Below are 18,252 nucleotides of genomic sequence, written 5' to 3'. Positions count from 1 at the left end.
TTATGTAAAAGAGCTCAACAGTACTATAGTTGCATCCATGATTTCTTTCAGCCTTTTTAGCCCGAGCCCTTTTCTTGGCATATGACTCTTCTAGTTGATTCTCCTACAATACCCTTCAAGTTTTCCTAGATATGACATGCTTTCAGAATGAAATTCCTATTTACTCTTTGGAAAGATAGAAATGCAGTTCTTTTTACTCACAACTCTTTTGATATTAATGTCTCACTTTATGCTAAAGCTTGCATTTGTAATAATGTATTAATGCAGATTCAGGTACAAGCTAACAAAGTGGCTCTTGAGGTGGGCCACTTATAGGAGCTCCTCCAACACTGGGGCAACGCCCCTTGTGCGGTTGCCAGAGTGCCACCCGATTCTATCTCTGCCGACCGCACTCCGCCCCATGGCCGTAGTTCCTCTGCCTGATGCTCTTAGACCGCACGGTCCCAGGCTCCTCGCCGCTCCTTTGGTGGGAGAGATGATGCGTGGAGGCATCGCTTGACTTCTCCTCCGTATCATGGCTCTGCCTCAGGGTGGCCTTCTGCTGCTCCTGTGACTTTGGCTCCTACTGCTGGTGATGGCTCTGGGTGGCCTACTGCCATCACCTCCAAGTTTCCACGTTTGAGGAAGGAGAAGAAGATAAAGACCCTGAAGATGGGTGGTTTGTGCCAGACCTGACTCCTGACCCCGCTGATGTATGGGGCAAGAAGGATGATCCAGATCCTCCTCCCTCGACTGCCTCTGCTTTGGCTGCTTGAGGAAGTTTTTTGATGAATAGCTTTGTTTTTTTACTCTGGCTTCTTGCCATGTGTCACTTGCAGGATGATCTTGTATCCCCCAACCTTTTTTTGTGAATATGTACTTTAATATTTATACTTAATAGAGAAGGCCTATTCATAAAAAAAAAACTTGTTTCATCCTTTTTGAGGTGATATTGTCTATGTGGCATATGGCATACTAACATTCCATGACAAATTCATATTTTATGGTCGTTTCTACATGAAAGACTAACTCTTGGACTGCCGTGATTTTATGTAGGCTGTTAGTTTCTTGCTCTGGCCAATCTCTCTCATTGGCCGCATTTTTCTCTGTTCAACATTGTCACACCCTTTAGACTCATTCCTCTATGTGTAGTATCTCTACGTGCTTTATTTCATCTGCAGGAAGCATGGGATAGGTAGAACATCGAAGAATACCCATGTCTTTATAAGGCCCTTGTGCTGGAAAAATACCAATGTCTTGATAATGTTGGCAGCGTTATTCAGATGTAGATCTCCATGTTTCGAGTGGCAGGATTACTCTGTCATAGCTGGGAAGCATAGACATGTATGCGAAATAAAAATGAAGTCGACTGAAGATTAAAGATCAAACGTTTACGGGTTTCCACTGTACTTTGCGCGGGAGGGCAGTTTGAATTTGAACAAGTTAACAGCGCCACTTCTTTGAACGGGAATGGACCGTGAAAGAATGGGCCCCACACCAGCAACCTACGGTCAAAGCTTAGTGTGTGCTGGTAAGTCCAGCCCGTGAATATGAGGAGTTTCAGCGAACGGCTTCTCTTGCAAGGACCCCAAAATTGTTTCAGCAGAGGGCTTCTTCTTCAGCGGGCTTCGACTAGGGGACACGAGCAACGCCGTAGGGTCTAACGTAACAGCAGCCAACGTTAACCAGATTCCGGGGTTAAACACACTGGGAATATCGTTGGTCCGCATAGACTACGCTGTGGATAGAATTAATTCTCCTCACACCCATCCAAAAGCCTCAGAAATCCTGGTTTTACTTAAAGGCCAACTACTAGTGGGATTCATCGATATAACAAGCAAGTTTCACAGCAAGGTGTTGAAGAAAGGAGACGTGTTTGTGTTTCCCAAGGGATTGCTACATTTCCAGCATAATGTGGGGCATCGAAATGCGGTGGCTATCTCTGGGTTGAGCAGCCAAAATCCAGGAGTTCAGGTTACTGCCAATTCCCTCTTTGCAGTAAATCCTCGTTTGCCAGATGGTGTATTAACCAAGGCCTTCCGCAGTGATAAAACAGTAGTCGATTTCATTCAGGGCAAATTCATGTAATAGCTTCCATGGATTCTTCTGGCATTCCTTCTTTATCATTTCTCAATAAATTGAACAAGTGGCCAGGCATGCAGGCTAACGAATTATGAATGATGATTTAATTCTTTTGTTACGTGTGGCTCAATATTCTTTAGAAACTAGTATCTATTATGGCTGCAATATTCCAATTATGTTGGAAGTTGAATTAATTATAAATCAAATAGCATTCAGTTGATAGCATTGCACAATGGGTATTGGAATGATTTTGTTCTTTGTTTTCTTAAACATTTTTAGGTTTTGAAATGGGGTGTTTCATATGAAAGAAAATCAATTATATATATATATATAGGTGATATATTTATATCGATATCTATCATTAATGTTAAATTTTATTTCAAATGGCTCACAACACAAAACATTTACTTTTTCCTACAATAACTAACATTCATAATAATTGTCTTATAATTGAAAAACATTAAATAATCACATAACTTATCTCAATCTTAACAAATTTCTAACATAAACCAACTTAATCTCAAATTAGGCCTTACTAAAAATATAAGTTGTCTAGTCTTTTAATCCCATACCCACTATTGGATGAAGTACTTGATATAATGCTAAAAGGCTGCAATATGATTTGTTCTTGCATAAAAAAATAGACTTTGGACTATTCAATGAAACTTTGATTGTCACAATAGAATAAATAATACTCTTTGACAACCCTCATGATTTGCAATAATTTATTTTCCTATGTACGTTGGATGGCCTTATGGTTATAAGCAATCAAAAAGTCTTGCATAAGGGTTTTATGTTTTTTTTTGTTTGGATTTGCATCCCATGGTCTGGCTTTTTCTTAATTGCATTTGTGCTCGTGGTGGCTTATAAATTTGTTTTAGGGGTCTCCCTTTGTTATAAGCATGTCTCAACTTGTAATAGTAACTATTATCTCTCTTTTTCGTAGAGGATCTTATGGTGGTATATGTGTTGATCTTCAAACCATTATCACAAATTCCTCGCATAAGCCAAAATTCTTATCAACAAAAATAAATGCAATTGTGTAAAGATTTAATAAATTATATCAATCTACTTATTTATCCCTATGGTTTAGTATCTAATGTTTGATGTTTGGATATCGAAAAACTAGCATTGGGTAATCTCATTGTTAAAATTATATGTTGAATAGGATGATGAATTAGGTTGAATGGTATATTACAATCTAGAAAAACTAAACTATAGCTAAAGGGTGCTCCCTTCCTATATAATTAAATAATGAAATTACCTAAGAAAATACGAATTACATATTGTAGACTTCAATTTGTGTCCCATAGACTTGATATTTATTATTAATAGTTACCTATAATACACTAAGTTAGGAGAAGATAAATAAACTACAAACATTGTCATACACAATAAAAAAATAATTTTAAGTGAATAAAAAATAATAAATGAAATGATATGTAACTAAAACTATGATTAGTTACAATGATGATAGTATAAACCATCAAAATGACTAGAAAAATAGTATCACGATTAGGCTAGATTGGTAGGATAAGAAAACTAAAACCCCATTATATCATATTTCCATGTTGTTTAATGATGTCTACAAAAAGTTTCTCCTTATGAAAGAAAGGGAAACAAAATCATTGTTTCTAGTATTGAATATAAAATCTAAATAATATCTTTCAAAATAAATTTTTTAGATAATCCCATAGTTCAATATTTATGGCATACTTAGGATAACTGATTTAGATTATCAAATAAGTTAATACTATGACTTGTAACCAATCTCATTGCATGTATAGATGGTCCAATATCAATATAAAATAATTCTATAAACCAAGTGACCTTATAAAAGATTTCTAGAAAATGATAGATCAAAACCTCCATGAGGGAATACAAAAAATTATAACTATTTATTAGTCACCAAATCCTTAAAATATTTATAAAGAATAAAGATAAAGAAATCACAATCAATTTTTTAAAAATTTAAGAGCACAACAAGAAATTACTTGACATGATCATTCTAGATAATTTTAAAAAAAGTAGCATATGATAGCTCACACTCTACTTAGGATCACCACTCTTTTCACCATCTTTGATTAGATAAACTTTAGTTTGAGTGATTAAGTTTATTTATTTTTATTGCAAGTTCTATTTGTAGGGCAATATATAGTAGGATCAGCCTAAGGAGTAGTCACTTCGGTCTAGTTTTTCTATTTTCTATTTCTCTAGTTTAGCTTTAAAATATTGAAGAGTAATGGTAGTATTTTTAATTGAATCAAAGTTAATGAGGATATTCTCTTGATTCAATTTGAGGGACTCCACTTCATTCTCCAAGAACCCCCACTTGTCAAAGTTCTCGATCAAATTATTAACATATTCCACTCCATTTTCTAGGAACTCCCACTTATCAAATTTATCTACAAGAATTTTAACATAATCCCACAAATTTTAGCTCTCTCCTTATTTTTCCATTCAAGAGACTTAGTCAAGGAGACAGTCTCTAATTTACAAATTTTCCTTTTGACAATATGTTATTGGGAAAATTGCCACTTGAGGATATTATTTTGAATATTAACTACCTTATATATATTACTTATTTTCTCCTTTAGTAGGCCACATGATTTGGAGATAGGGTCATGCCCTACAATGGTTGAGAGAATAAGCTTGTAAGAACTATTTCTCTAGTACAAGCCTTAGTACAAACAAGATTGTTATTATTAGATCAATGAAATTGACTAGGAGAGGTAAAAGTAGTTGGGGGTACCTTTGTAGTGAGGTTATGTTTAGGGGGGGGTGGGGGGCGGGGGGATATAACTCTTACCCAAATTTTTGATCTTGAAAAGGGGAGTTGGGTGGGATAGCATTCCCATCAGAAGAGAAAATGAATAAACCAACAAGGTGTTTCTTAAAGGAGACCCTTTTGCGTTTGACTAAGGAAGGACAAAGGTATATTGGAGAATAAGGGTAGAGCTTGGAACCCAAGAAGTGTCATATAGAAAGTAATAGTGTTGGAAATGCCAATTTTTTGCTTTTCAGGGGTGAGAGCTCACTCAAACCTAATAAGTGAGGGGATGTAATGTATGGTCTAACAACAAGAACTGAGGTAAGAAAAAAATTATAATAGTATAGGCTGTAATTAATTCCCTAGTGCTAGGAGAAATCCTTTTCATTTAGTAGGACATAATATTTAGCTAAAGCTGATTGAATCCCAAATGCAAATTTCATCCTAACATTATGCCTAAAATGGTTACATCGATAAAAGGTACAAATTGATCTTTTGTAGAAACCTCCCAATGTAATATACCACATAAAAAAATGAGAGAACTACTTCGAAATGATAATGAGGTCATCTATGTTGTAACCTTTCTATAGCCTACTAATATTTTTTACTATTTTAAGAAACCTTCTCATAGTATTTTAGTAATTATCTTTCACTTTTTGGGGGGATTTTAATCCTTGCCTTTTTAATACTACTAGCCATTATAATCACCGACATGCAAACCTAGAAAGAAGTTTCGCTCATGTACATTCTAAGAGTTGGCAAACTCGACAAAGATAAGGGTTTTGTAGCCTTTCATAACTTTTAGATAGGAAGAGAGCTTACATATTCATCATTTTTAACACTCTCAAAATCATTTGGTTCTATTTGCAATAGGTCATCTCCCATAATGGAAATGAGGAGGATACACAATTATGAAAGTAGCAAGGGTAGTAGTATCACAGTGGGAGATGAACTAGTGAACTTGCTTATGCTTTAAAAAAAATGGAGAAGAAAAATATAATTCTCTTATTTTTCATTTCATTATGAGGAGTTATTTAAGAATAAATTTTTTTAATTAATGAAATGTCTTGGTACTTCATCTAATAGAAGAGGGATTAGTACCTTATAACTCATTTTTGACTTGATTTCCCATATTTTCTAAAAGATATGAAATTATTAAATGGTTAAAATGGGGTTAACTAGCCTAAACATGTAAAATAGGAATCAAACCCATTCACAACATAACATTAAGGTGAATAAAATTCAATAGGTTAAACCTCAAACCTATTTGAAAGGGATGGGAATAAATTGAATTCCATTCATCTTGTTTTAGTTGAATTGTTGTAATTGGATATGAAATTATTAAATACAATAATTGGGGCTAATAATACAAATTTGAAGTAATCACCATAAACACACAATTTTAGAATAGATATATAGAGATTGAGCATATATCTAGAAAATGGAAGCAGGGAGGAACCTGTGTTTGAAATTTAAGCTTGGGAATGCCTAACTATGGTGCTAGTTGACCTAGTCCTGAAGGTGTTAGATTTAGATATTGAAAATAGTTTCAAGCTTAGAATGTTTCTCAGTATCTCCTTCTATTTTTTTTTTTGAAAAAGTGTCAAGACACTATTTGTCAATCACCATTGTCAATGGTTTTCTGGATCTTCAAAATTTGGTTCAATTTGTCTCAACACTTTTTGGATATGTATTCGTTATCTTATAAACCTATCATCTACACACACAAGAGAGAAAAGATATTGTTGGGTTTATAGGGGATTTCCTAGGTCAAACTTTGGGTTTAGAATTAACTCTATGATGAATAAAATGGAAAATAAGAGCATCCCCTTATGAGGAAGAGATTAGATCTAAAAATAAAATATTTAACTAAAATGTTATACCTTATTTATGAATCTTCTTCACCTTTAAGTTTTCATAAAAATGTTGATGTTGTCAGGTGGAATTCATGAATGTCTTGATAAGAATTTGATCATGGATGTCATCTTGAATGCTTGAAATATGAATACTTGACCTCTCCTCCACTACTCCAATGGTGCTTGATTACTTAATCACTTGAATTTGAATTGAGGAGTGAATTTCCTTGATGAGAGAGATGTTTAAAATGAGGGGATAAGACTTAATTTTATATGTATCCTCACAAAAACTGTTGAAAATTATAAAGAAATGCGACATCAAAAATCATTTCTTGCTAAATTTTTTTCGACCATTATAGAGGGTGCAAATTGGGGCAAGGAGATTAGTGACCACATTGCCTTCTCTAAAAATATGCTAGATTTTGAAATCTTCTAAGTTGATAATGTTTGATTTAGCCTCCCCAATATTGTCTTCCTATGTATAGCTCAAAGTTTAGCTTTGGAACTCATCCTATCTATAATATTTTTGGAACTTCCTTGATAATTGCCTTTTTGATTCCTTTGTTGATATCTAAAAGGATACCATGGTGAGTAGCAGTAGAAATAGAAAAATTAGATAATTGGACATACAAATTTATAGAGTAGGCATAGATGAACTAAACCCTATTATCTCTTATGATAAAACTACCACACACCTAACCCAAGTTGTCCTTAGCTAAAACATCAAAATTGAGATGAGTAACAACATAGCCAACATATAATGGATAAAAATAAAATTATGGCTTTGGGAATAACTTTAGTCTTGATTGTGATGCAAAACATTTATTTTAATAGCCAGTCTTTTGGGCTGAATCAAAGTTTCAACCCTATTCAACCAATTGTTTTGATTGGTCCTCTTTGTTATCACTCTTAGTTATCAGCTAGGTGATGTTTAGATTAGTGTTAGTTTTTGGTTCAGGGTAGAGTTAATTTAGGATTTAATTTGTGGTCTTTGAGGGAGTTAAGTTAGGAAACGATTTCCCAGTTAGGAGTTTTTAATCTGCAGTCCACATAGGAGATAATTCAAGTTTTGATTTCCTAGTTAGGAGTTGTAACTACTACGTAGGAGGGTTATGAAATTCAGTTAGTGAATAAAAAGGGATGCTGGAAAGTTAGTAGTTAATTACTTTTTATTTTGTGAATTGTATCTTCTTTTTATTCAAACATATCAACAAAGTTCTAAGTTTGTAGGGAAATGTAGTGTAGAAGGGAAAAAATGAACCTCTTCGACAGACAGGTAACAACCTCTTGAAGATTCACTAATTGACCTATCCACTCAATATGTAGTGTCTCTGTTCATCCTCTGATATCTCTCTACATGAGGATGTGCACACGGATTATGGAAAAGAGCACGATGCGCTAATGTCTTCTATGGACAAAATGTATAATTTGCACAGAAGGGCACAATATAATAGATATGTGTTTTAGATAAATTTAAATGTGATAATTGTAAATAAAAGAGGGTAAAATGATTATATAAATAGAAGGAAAGCCACAAAGGAAAGGAAGAAGATAATCTCACAACCAGTCCATGATATGAAGACTCTAGCTAGAGAAATATTCTCTAATGCAACCTGCACATAATCCAGAAAGGAAAAATGTTTTGGGCTGCTTGGGGACTTGCCTCAGTCAAATCCCTATTTTGGTGTTTCCACCTCCACAAACAACCAGATAGATTGATATAATAAAAGATAAATAAAGTCAATGCAAGATACGGTAAATGATAAATGATAAATGATAGAAGAGGGATGTGATAAATCCCAAGATGCTCAAAGATAGGATAAATAGATAGATATTACTAAAGAGGCTTGAGAAAGCCAAGAGAATTGCAAAAGATTATTGTAAGAGCTTGAGACTGTTGTAGAAAACTAGGAATTGTTGTAGCAAGAGAAAGAACAAGAGAAAGATGTGAGAGCCAAGAGAGAGACCAAGAGAGAGTAAGAGAGTCCAAGAGAGGTTGAATAACCAAGAGAGTTTGAATGGAGAGAAAAGATAGATAAAAAAAGAGAGAAGAGGAAGGAAAAGAGGGTTGGCGAGCCGTTTGAAACATTTGGGGCCATTTCCACCAACATGCACAAGTGACAAGTGGAAAGGCACACTTAGAACCAACATTCGAACATTAAGATGTCACAGGACGAATGCGCGAGGTACGAACGTCTGTGTGACGCGGTAGTGTCCAAATTAATCACACTCAAAAATACTAGGAGACAAAGGAGACACGTGGCTATCAATATTGATGCCATGAGGGAGTTGCTAAAAAAGGTGGGGCTTGAGCATCCTGAGAGGGAAAAGGATAATGCAAGGGTTAAAGCTAGCCTACTCAAGTGCTAGGGGAATGGACATCAAAGTGGTTACAAAAGATATAGGTCACATCAGAAAGGGGTATGTAATTTTTGACACTACATGTAGCTCACACTAACACATTTAAACACATTTTTCGATGAAATATCATTAGAATTCCGATGAAATATTGTCAGAATTCCGATGGTTTTGTGTTGTAGGTTCGATGCAAGGGCGACAAGTTTTTCATCACCGATATTTTGTCTAACAACCGACAAACATTCCACCAAAAACCAATTTCATCTCGCACGGAACCATGCATTAATTTTTGTTGGAACTCCGATGGAAACCATTGTAGTTTTTCATCGCACGTACAACATTTCTGTCGAAGCCATGTTGTACGTGCGACAAATTTCGACGACATCGATTGTCAGAATTTTGATGAACTGCCACTATGCTCCAACGAGAATGCTATGCCTTCAATGAAAAGTTTTGTCAGAAGTTCAATAGTCTCATCAGGGTATTTTGGGGGTGTTCGTCGAAATTTTGACGAAAAGTTAATATTTAAAATTCTCTCTCTCTCTCTTTCACCCTCTATCTCTATCTCTCCCCCTCTTTGCCTCTTTCTCTTAGGTGTCTCTATCCCACTCTATCCATTCTCTCTCTCTCTCTCTCTCTCTCTCTCTCTCTCTCTCTCTCTCTCTCTCTCTCTCTCTCTCTCTCTCTCTCTCGCCCTATCTCTTTCTCGCCCTCTATCTCTATCTCTCCCTCTCTTTGCCTCTTTCTTTCTCTTAGGTGTCTCTATCCCATTCTATTACAAGGTTTAGAGTTAGGTTTGGTGATTGATGGCTCACTAAAAACTCTCTATATCCATATTATTTGCATTACATATCAATACAAACTTAAACTTAACTTTGGAAAATTTTACTTGGCTAATAGATGGTAAAGTTACTCTAATTTGGTTAAGGGTTATAGGTTGTCAAAACTTAAACTTAACTTTGGAAAACATTAGTGCTGTCAAAATGTCAGTGCTTTGAGGCTTTTATTACCAAATAGAGATAAGGGTTTTTGAGTATCAAGAGGTGATAGAAGATAGGGTGAAATAAATTCCAAGAATACGGTAAAAAAACCCTTGAGTTCAATCACTCACCAAGAAGTGATAGTAATGAGAGGTTTTAGAATAAAGAGACACTATCAAAGGAAGACTCGGAGCAATCAAGTTACTATTATGTAATTTTGAGTAATGTTTTAATTGTAAAATTATTAGTTCAATGATTACAAGTTTTATGTAGAAGATGCTCTAAAATCTTGAAATGTAAAATTTCTAACTATTTATGGGAAGCCTTAGATATGAGGGGATATGTTTTGTCTTATTTAAGTCCTTAGCTTGACTAAGCTCAAAATATCTATATGCATTTGATAGTGACAAATGATAATGATTGCATTGACAAGATGCTACCATTCTAAAGAAAAAAGCAATCCATCTGCAAAGCTTCAAGAAAATTAAAGAGAGGAAAGAAAAGTTGAAAAATATATAGATTTATACCTTCCCACATAGGTTGTATTGATGCGTCTTAAATAAAATATGAACATCAATAGATTTAGCCCCTGGTATCAAAATGAAATAGCAATGGTGAGTTATTTCCATGTAAGCCATAGTCAAATTCAGCCATGAATGAGTCTTTGAAGGGTAAGCATACCTGAACTATTCCGCACCTAATCTATAACCAATATTTATCAACAATTATGTACGTGTTAGCTTATGTGGTAGAAAGTGCAAAAATTAACCAAACAAAATACAAGAATATAAACTTAATTTACTCAATAATTTAGGTAATTTAGTCAAATTACCTGGCTTGAAACATAGCCACACAGCTCACAGATACCTTGTTCTCCCAATTATGTTGAAGATAAAATAATGAAGTTCTCAATCAATTGGATGATGTCAAGTATTTCTCTTATTTTGAAAGATCGAGACTTGAAGCAGCGGATGCCCTAGAGACATGAAGAAAGAAAATATGGATAGACTAACAAGTCTATACTATGAAGAATTGGATGCCCCAAAGACATGAACACATATAATGCTTCATAGTATAGACTCATTAGTGTACTCATCTTTTCTCTCATCTTTTACTTTAAGGTTTGATGTTCATAGGATTCCGTAACTCTGCGTTTAAGAAGCCGAACCAAGCAACTTGTTGTGTTGTTGTTCATGTTGGCTATGTTGGACCCTGCATATAAGATTCAATACACATTATTCAATAAGATTAACAGTGCAACATAATGAAATATTGAAAAGTGCGTTAACTTATTGAGCCCAACAAAAGGTCTGGGTTGAAAAAGTTATTTTGTGGTTTGTGTCGTGTTTGGTTGGAGGTGTGGATCCACCTAACTGCAGAGAAGGTATTGGAATATGTTAGGAGAGAACCTGGTTGTGGTTTTCAAGAGACTAGGGTGAGAGGAGAAAGTGACTCCTAGGTGAGGCAAGGAAGTTGTGAGTTTGTGGTAATAGGAGAGGTGGATGCCTGGAAGAAACACCTAAGTTGCAGCCATTGGATACTCCATTGATGGGAGTAGTTGAGAGGATGCCTCAAAACTGTTAAAGTGCAGGTTGTATGGGTAAGTGAGCACCTTAAAGGAGAGTTTTGATATTTTATCTCTTTATTCCCATGGTTTGAGGAAGAGTTGTTACATGTTATGAGTTACTACAAGAGAAAGAATGAGATCCTAGTTGGATAGTCCTAGTTGAGTAGCCAACATGGTGTTGATGATTGTCTTAGAGTTGAGGAGTATGGTTAAGAGTTCAAGAAGGTTGGTTATGAGTGGAAGAATGTATGTGAGTGGTTGGACAAGGGCTTGAGAAGGCTTGAGTGAGTTTGGGATATTGAAGCCTAGTGAGTAGGTTGAGCAGTCAAAGAAGAAGTTTCAGCTATTGAGTTGGTGAGAAAAGAAACTAGGCTGGGATAGAAACAAATCTCAAAAGGAATTTAACCAAAGCTAAGGTGGGTAAATGCACCAAGATGGTGAACAAAAAGGGGGGTATAAGTGGCCACTTTTTTTTTTTTTTTTTTCTGAAAACTTGTAAACCTGAACTTACAAGAGATATTTGAAGGTCATGCACTAAAAACTAGGAGTTGAGAAAAGAATAAGAATTGTAGTTCTTTACATCTAGTTTCTAAACTACTAAAGTTTTTTAAAATTGGATAAGATTAAGAGGGTCAAACCTCTCATGCATGAACAACTGTTCCTGATTTTCGCAGAAAAACATAACATAGCTATTTTTGTGTGCTGCACAAAATATATAGTTAGATTTAGTATTTTGAAAAACCCTTTGGTAGGATGATAGGTAAGAGTGAGATCTAGAAGTTGTGTATTTTGTTATAATTTTCTGTTGAGTATTTTCTTTTTATGATTTTTTGAAGTGACTGCATCCTAAAAATTTTGTATTTGTTTGTGTGCTAGGCATAACTTGCATCAAAATAATCGAAAATGCAAGTTTCTTTTTTTAAAAGTGTATAGAATCCAATGTAGAATAATAATATGTAATTTAATTTTAATCTGGTCAAGTATATCAAAAGATATTAAAAAAATGGTAGACATATGTTTGTGAGGATAGTCATGGCACTAGTAAAGAAAATTAAAGTTTACTATGCTAATGTTGTCCAAAAATAACAAAATTTATATGGTTAGAAAAATGAGAAGACATATGAGATTATGGTAGTAATTTTAGAGATACCCACTTGATGACTTTTGAACCTGATGACCATGAAGTCGATAAATCATGTTGGAAGATAAAAAACATGTAAAGGGATAAAAATGGGGGGAAATGGGCTTGCAAGCCTTAGGGTTGTTTTCCAACCCTCTTACCAAACTGAAACCCGTACGGGTTTTGAAAAACAAAAGGTACTATTTATAGTCCTCCATAACCCACATGGGTTTTGAAAAACAAAAAGTGCATTTCACAGTTATACATAACCTGTATAGGTTATGTAGAACTAAAACCATTATTTTGTGTTTCACAAAACCCGTACGGGTTATGAAGACATAATAATATATGCTTGTAAACATAACATTTACTACACATATGTATAGACATACATATATAATATGTGTTTATATATGTATATATGCATATCTATAGTTATATACATATATTTATATAGATATATGTATATATGTTTGTATACATGCATGTCTTTCTTCTTTTCCTCTCTCTCTCATCTTCCTTCCCCCATCACCGTCTCTATCTATTCTGAACCCCAATTATTGTCCTTGAGTTCTATCTCATCTCTCTCCCCCTCACACTTCTCTGTATCGAGTCTCTCACCCTTTTCTCCTTCTCTTTCTCTCTCTACCTCAAATGTCTCTCACTCTCTCCTCCTTCTCCAGCTCTCTCTCTCTCTCTCTCTCTCTCTCTCTCTCTCTCTCTCTCTCTCTCGCGTTATCCTATCCTATTCTCACCCTCACCCCTTTCTCTCTCTTTCTCTACCCCTCCCTATAATTATCTTATACTATTCTTTGTCTCCCCTCCCCCCTCTCTCGCCCTCTCTCTCTCTCTCTCTCTCTCTCTCCTTTTCCCAATCTCCCTCCCTCCCCCATCTCTCTCTCTCTCCCTCTCCCTCTCCCTCTCTTTATCCTATTCTCCCCATATCCGCCCTCCCTCTCCCTCTCTCCCAATCTCCTCTCTCTCTCCCTCCCCCTCTCTTTTGTTGGCAATTGACACTCAATTGGTTGGTTTCACTATGTTGTCATTGATGGAAACATGGTATTTTATTCTGAATTCATGTTTTGGTTCATTTGTTTACCGACAAGCACTTCACAGACACTACACTGATACTGGCACCGGTAGGACAGAAGGATTTCTTTGGTTACCAGCAATGCAGGCCAACATGGTTTAGAATATGGTTATCGGTATTGGAGGCCGACATCTCTTGGATCCAACATCGACAATTGTTTTTGATATTCATGCATTTATGTTATCTAGCCAACATGTAATTTGATATTGTAATTATCTTTGTAAAGCGACATAAGGCATGATAAGTTGTATAGGATATATAGGTCAGTTGGATTAGATCATTTTGATATAGATATGGTGATGGATATGTGAATGTGATATAATGAAAAATATATCAGAGAGATTATGTATGTGAGGATATTTATGTAAGGGTTATTCTGGCAAAGGGTTTAGGGTTTCAGACCAGAACAGACAAAGCTTAAACTGAAACTGTATTCCGACATAGAAGATGTTATCTTAGCTGTTCAACACTTCTTTGGATTGTAGTATGGATTTATATGTAGTAAGTGAGGCTCCATTTATGATTGAGCAGTGTGCTCTAGGCTATAAGCCTTCATGCTCTAGGCTGTAAGCCTTCCTGCAAGTGCAGGCCCCTTATATTTTGTAATATCTCTTCATATGGCCAGTGGATTGATATTGTGGGTCACAAATCCCACCGTGGTTTTTCCTCTTTGAGGTTTTCCACATATAATTTTGTGTGTTATGATTCTCATTTGTGTGATTGACTTATTGGTTGCTTTACTTATTTCAATTCTGTATATAGCAGTATACTGGTTGGTGTATGCATGTTTTAATAAGGCTAAAATTAATTCATCTGGTATAACACTGATTCACCCCCCCTCTCAGTGTTATTGGATTCCAACATCCTTATCCTATTCTCTCCCTCTCTTCCTATCTCCTATTCTCTGTCTTTGTCCCTCTGTCTCTCTTTGTGTGTCTCGGTCTCTGTCTCTATCCCTGTCTCTGTCTCTATCTCCTTTTTCCAACATCCCTCTCTCCCTCTCTCTCTCTCCTTTTCTCAATCTCCCTCCCTCCCCCCCCTCTCTCTCTCTCTCTCCAATCTCCCTCTCTCCTTTTCCGAATCTCTCTCTCTCTCTCTCTCTCTCTCTCTCTCTCTCTCTCTCTCTCTCTCTCTCCCTCTCTCACTCACCCCCTCTCCTTTTCCCAATCTCCCTCTCTCTCCTTCTCCCTCTCTACCTCTCCTTTTCCTAATCTCCCTCTCTCTCCCTCTGCCTCCATCTACCTCTCCTTATCCTACTCTCTCTCTCTCTCTCTCTCTCTCTCTCTCTCTCTCTCTCTCTCTCTCTCTCTCTCTCTCTCTCTCTCCCTCTCTCTCTCTCCCCCTCTCCTTTTCCCAATCTCCCTCTCTCTCCTTCTCCCTCTCTGCCTCTCCTTTTCCTAATCTCCCTCTCTCTCCCTCTTCCTCCATCTACCTCTCCTTATCCTACTCTCTCTCTCTCTCTCTCTCTCTCTCCTTTCTTTCCCTATCTCTCTCCCTCTCTTTCTATCCTCTTCTCTCTCCCTCCCCCACTCCCCCCCTCTCCCCCTCTCCCTTTCCCTCCCCCTCTCGTTATCTTATCCTATTCTCTCTCCCCCTCCCCCTCTCTTGACCCTATTCTCTCTCTCTCTCTCTCTCTCTCTCTCTCTCTCTCTCTCTCTCCCTCTTTATTCTATTCTCCCCATCTCCACCTTCCCTCTCCCTCTCTCCCAATCTCCTCTCTCTCTCTCCCCCTCACCCTCTCCCTATCTATTCTCTCCCTCTCTTCCCATCTCCTATTCTCTCTCTTACCTCCTCTCCCCCTACTCTCTCTCTCTCCCTCCCTCTCCCCCTCTCCTTTTCCTAGTCTCTCTCTCTCTCTCTCTCTCTCTCTCTCTCTCTCTCTCTCTCGCTCGCTCTCTCGCTCTCTCTCTCTCTCTCTCTCTCTCTCTCTCTCTCTCCCTTCTCTTTCTTTTCCTATATGTCTCCCTCTCTTCCTATCCCCTTCTCTCTCTATCTCTAACTCTCTCTCCCTCCCCCTCTGCTTATCCTATTCCATCCCACTTTTTTTTTTGCATGTGGCCACTTTTCTATTCATCATCTTGGTGCACTTACTCAGGTCACAAATAATGGTGCAGGAGCACCTCATCAACAAGCTATTCATGATCGTGAGGATGAATACTAGGAACATTAGGATGTTAGTGTATCTTATGTTTCATTTATGCAAATGAACCCCACCATGTAAGCCCAAGTCACCAATTAGGCAATTTGAGAAGCCAATTGGAACAATGTGGTAAAAAGGGGTAGTGGGTGGTTTAGATTCATTTTTAATAGGTTTTAGACATGTCTTGTGTGTGTTTGGTTAGTCCACGTGTGTGGATCCAAACCTTAGGAAGTACAACTGTTAGGATTCCCAAAGATACTGAGAGGGGGGGGTGCATCAATATCTAACTGGTCATTGAATTTACTTGATTTAAAACATGTAAAGCATATCAATACTGTATATCGGTAAACCAAGAATAATGCAGTAAACAAGAATAACAATAACAACATGAAAAGAACACCATAACATAGTAGTTTAATGAGGAAACCCGGTGTGGGAAAAACCTCAGTGGTATTTATGACCCACAATATTCGCTTATTGGCCAATAAGTGAATATTACTCTTACAATAGGGGCCTGTACATGTAGGAAGGCCAAGTGCCTAGAGCTCACTGCTCAATTACAAAATAATAAGTCACACTGACTTACAAAATAGATTATGCAAATCCAATGTCTTGTACTACTTCAAATTAGCATCTGCTATGCCAAATCCAATACCGGTTTTAGCTCTGCTTCATACATAAACCCTTAACCTATAATTCACATATTAGGTCTTCCTTATTTCGCCTATCACATTATTACAAAATGTTCTACAATGATCTCATACATATATGATTCATATTACAACTTGCCATGTCGGCTTACGATGATTTTACAATTAATTACAAAATACATTATATACAAAATTCCTATCGGCCAGGGTGCCAGTATGCTTTCTTTCATTGCCAGTGTTCTGTGTGCCGGTGTAGAGTTTGTCATTGCCCATGCCGATATATTGTCTTGTTGGTATCATATAATTGTAAGGTTTCCATCAATGAAAAAACCTTCAATCACCTACAATTTCTCATTGGAGTGTGCATTTGCCAACAATCTCCCCCTTTGGCATTGATGGCAACACTCATGAGAAAAATCCAAAAAGTGTCATCCAAAAATGAGTCTGCCAGAATTGTCTTACCAAAAAATATGAGCTCCCCCTGAGCCGATGAGCCATTTGCTAATCATTTTTCTCATAGGCTCTACTCCCCCTTTGACATCAATGACAAAGGTTGTCATTCGCTGTCAGTGGAGTCCTGCTTGGTTTCTTGTAACTGGTGGGTTACACTATGAAAAATATCTATCAAAATTAAATTTATGTCATTGCTAAATGTTTTACTGTCTGATACCAATTGTTAGGATTCCCAAAGATACTGAGAGGGGGGGTGCATCAATATCTAACTGGTCATTGAATTTACTTGATTTAAAACATGTAAAGCATATCAATACTGTATACTGGTAAACCAAGAATAATACAGTAAACAAGAATAACAATAACAACACGAAAAGCACACCATAACACAATATTTTAATGAGGAAAATCGGTGTGGGAAAAACCTCGATGGGATTTGTGACCCACAATATTCGCTTATTGGCCAATAAGTGAATATTACTCTTACAATAGGGGCCTGCACATGCAGGAAGGCCAAGTGCCTAGAGCTCACTGCTCAATTAAAAAATAAGAAGTCACACTAACTTACAAAATGGATTATACAAATCCAATGTCTTGTACTGCTTCAAATTAGCATCTGCTATGCCAGATCCAATACCAGTTTTAGCTCTACTTCATACATAAACCCTTAACCTATAATTCACATATTAGGTTTTCCTTATTTCGCCTATCACATTATTACAAAATGTTCTACAATGATCTCATACATATATGAGTCATATTACAACTCGCCATGTCAGCTTACAATGATTTTACAATTAATTACAAAATACATTATAAACAAAATTCCTGTCGGCCAGGGTGCTGGTATGCTTCCTTTCACTATCGATGTTCTATGTGCCGGTGTAGAGTTTGTCGTTGTCGATGCAGGTATATTGTCTTGCCGATATCATATGATTGCAAGGTTGCCATCAATGACAAAACCTTCAGTCACCTACAATTTCTCATTGGAGTGTGCATTTGACAACAATCTCCCCCTTTGGCATTGATGGCAACACTCATGAGAAAAATCCAAAAAGTGTCATCCAAAAATGACTCTGCCAGAATTGTCTTACCAAAAAATATAAGCTCCCCCTGAGCTGATGAGCCATCTGCTGATCATTTTTCTCATAGCCTCTACTCCCCCTTTGAAATCAATGACAAAGGTTGTCATTTACTGTCAGTGGAG

At 36.6% G+C, this 18,252-nt stretch overlaps 1 protein-coding gene across 1 annotated transcript; it reads left to right on the top strand.

The window, feature by feature from the left end:
• Positions 1-261: 261 nt before the first annotated feature.
• LOC131875822 (putative germin-like protein 2-3) lies at positions 262-2,067 on the top strand. The gene is made up of 3 exons (XM_059220504.1): positions 262-300; positions 448-658; positions 1,544-2,067. Exons 1-3 carry the CDS (start codon positions 262-264, stop codon positions 2,065-2,067), a joined length of 774 nt encoding a protein of 257 aa, XP_059076487.1.
• Positions 2,068-18,252: the final 16,185 nt, after the last annotated feature.

The sequence above is a fragment of the Cryptomeria japonica genome, chromosome 5, assembly GCF_030272615.1.
Source record: "Cryptomeria japonica chromosome 5, Sugi_1.0, whole genome shotgun sequence".
Classification (NCBI taxonomy): Eukaryota; Viridiplantae; Streptophyta; class Pinopsida; order Cupressales; family Cupressaceae; genus Cryptomeria; species Cryptomeria japonica.
The sequence above is the reverse complement of the archived record's forward strand: the minus strand, read 5'-3'. Positions and strand labels throughout refer to the sequence as shown.

Excerpts from the sequence above, each read along its gene's own strand:
- LOC131875822 (XM_059220504.1), top strand. The coding sequence starts at position 262 with ATGCAGATTCAGGTACAAGCTAACAAAGTGGCTCTTGAG. Across the intron at positions 301-447 it reads CTAACAAAGTGGCTCTTGAG|GCTCCTCGCCGCTCCTTTGG; the intron begins GTGGGCCACTTA and ends GCACGGTCCCAG. Across the intron at positions 659-1,543 it reads AAAGACCCTGAAGATGGGTG|CGAACGGCTTCTCTTGCAAG; the intron begins GTTTGTGCCAGA and ends GAGGAGTTTCAG.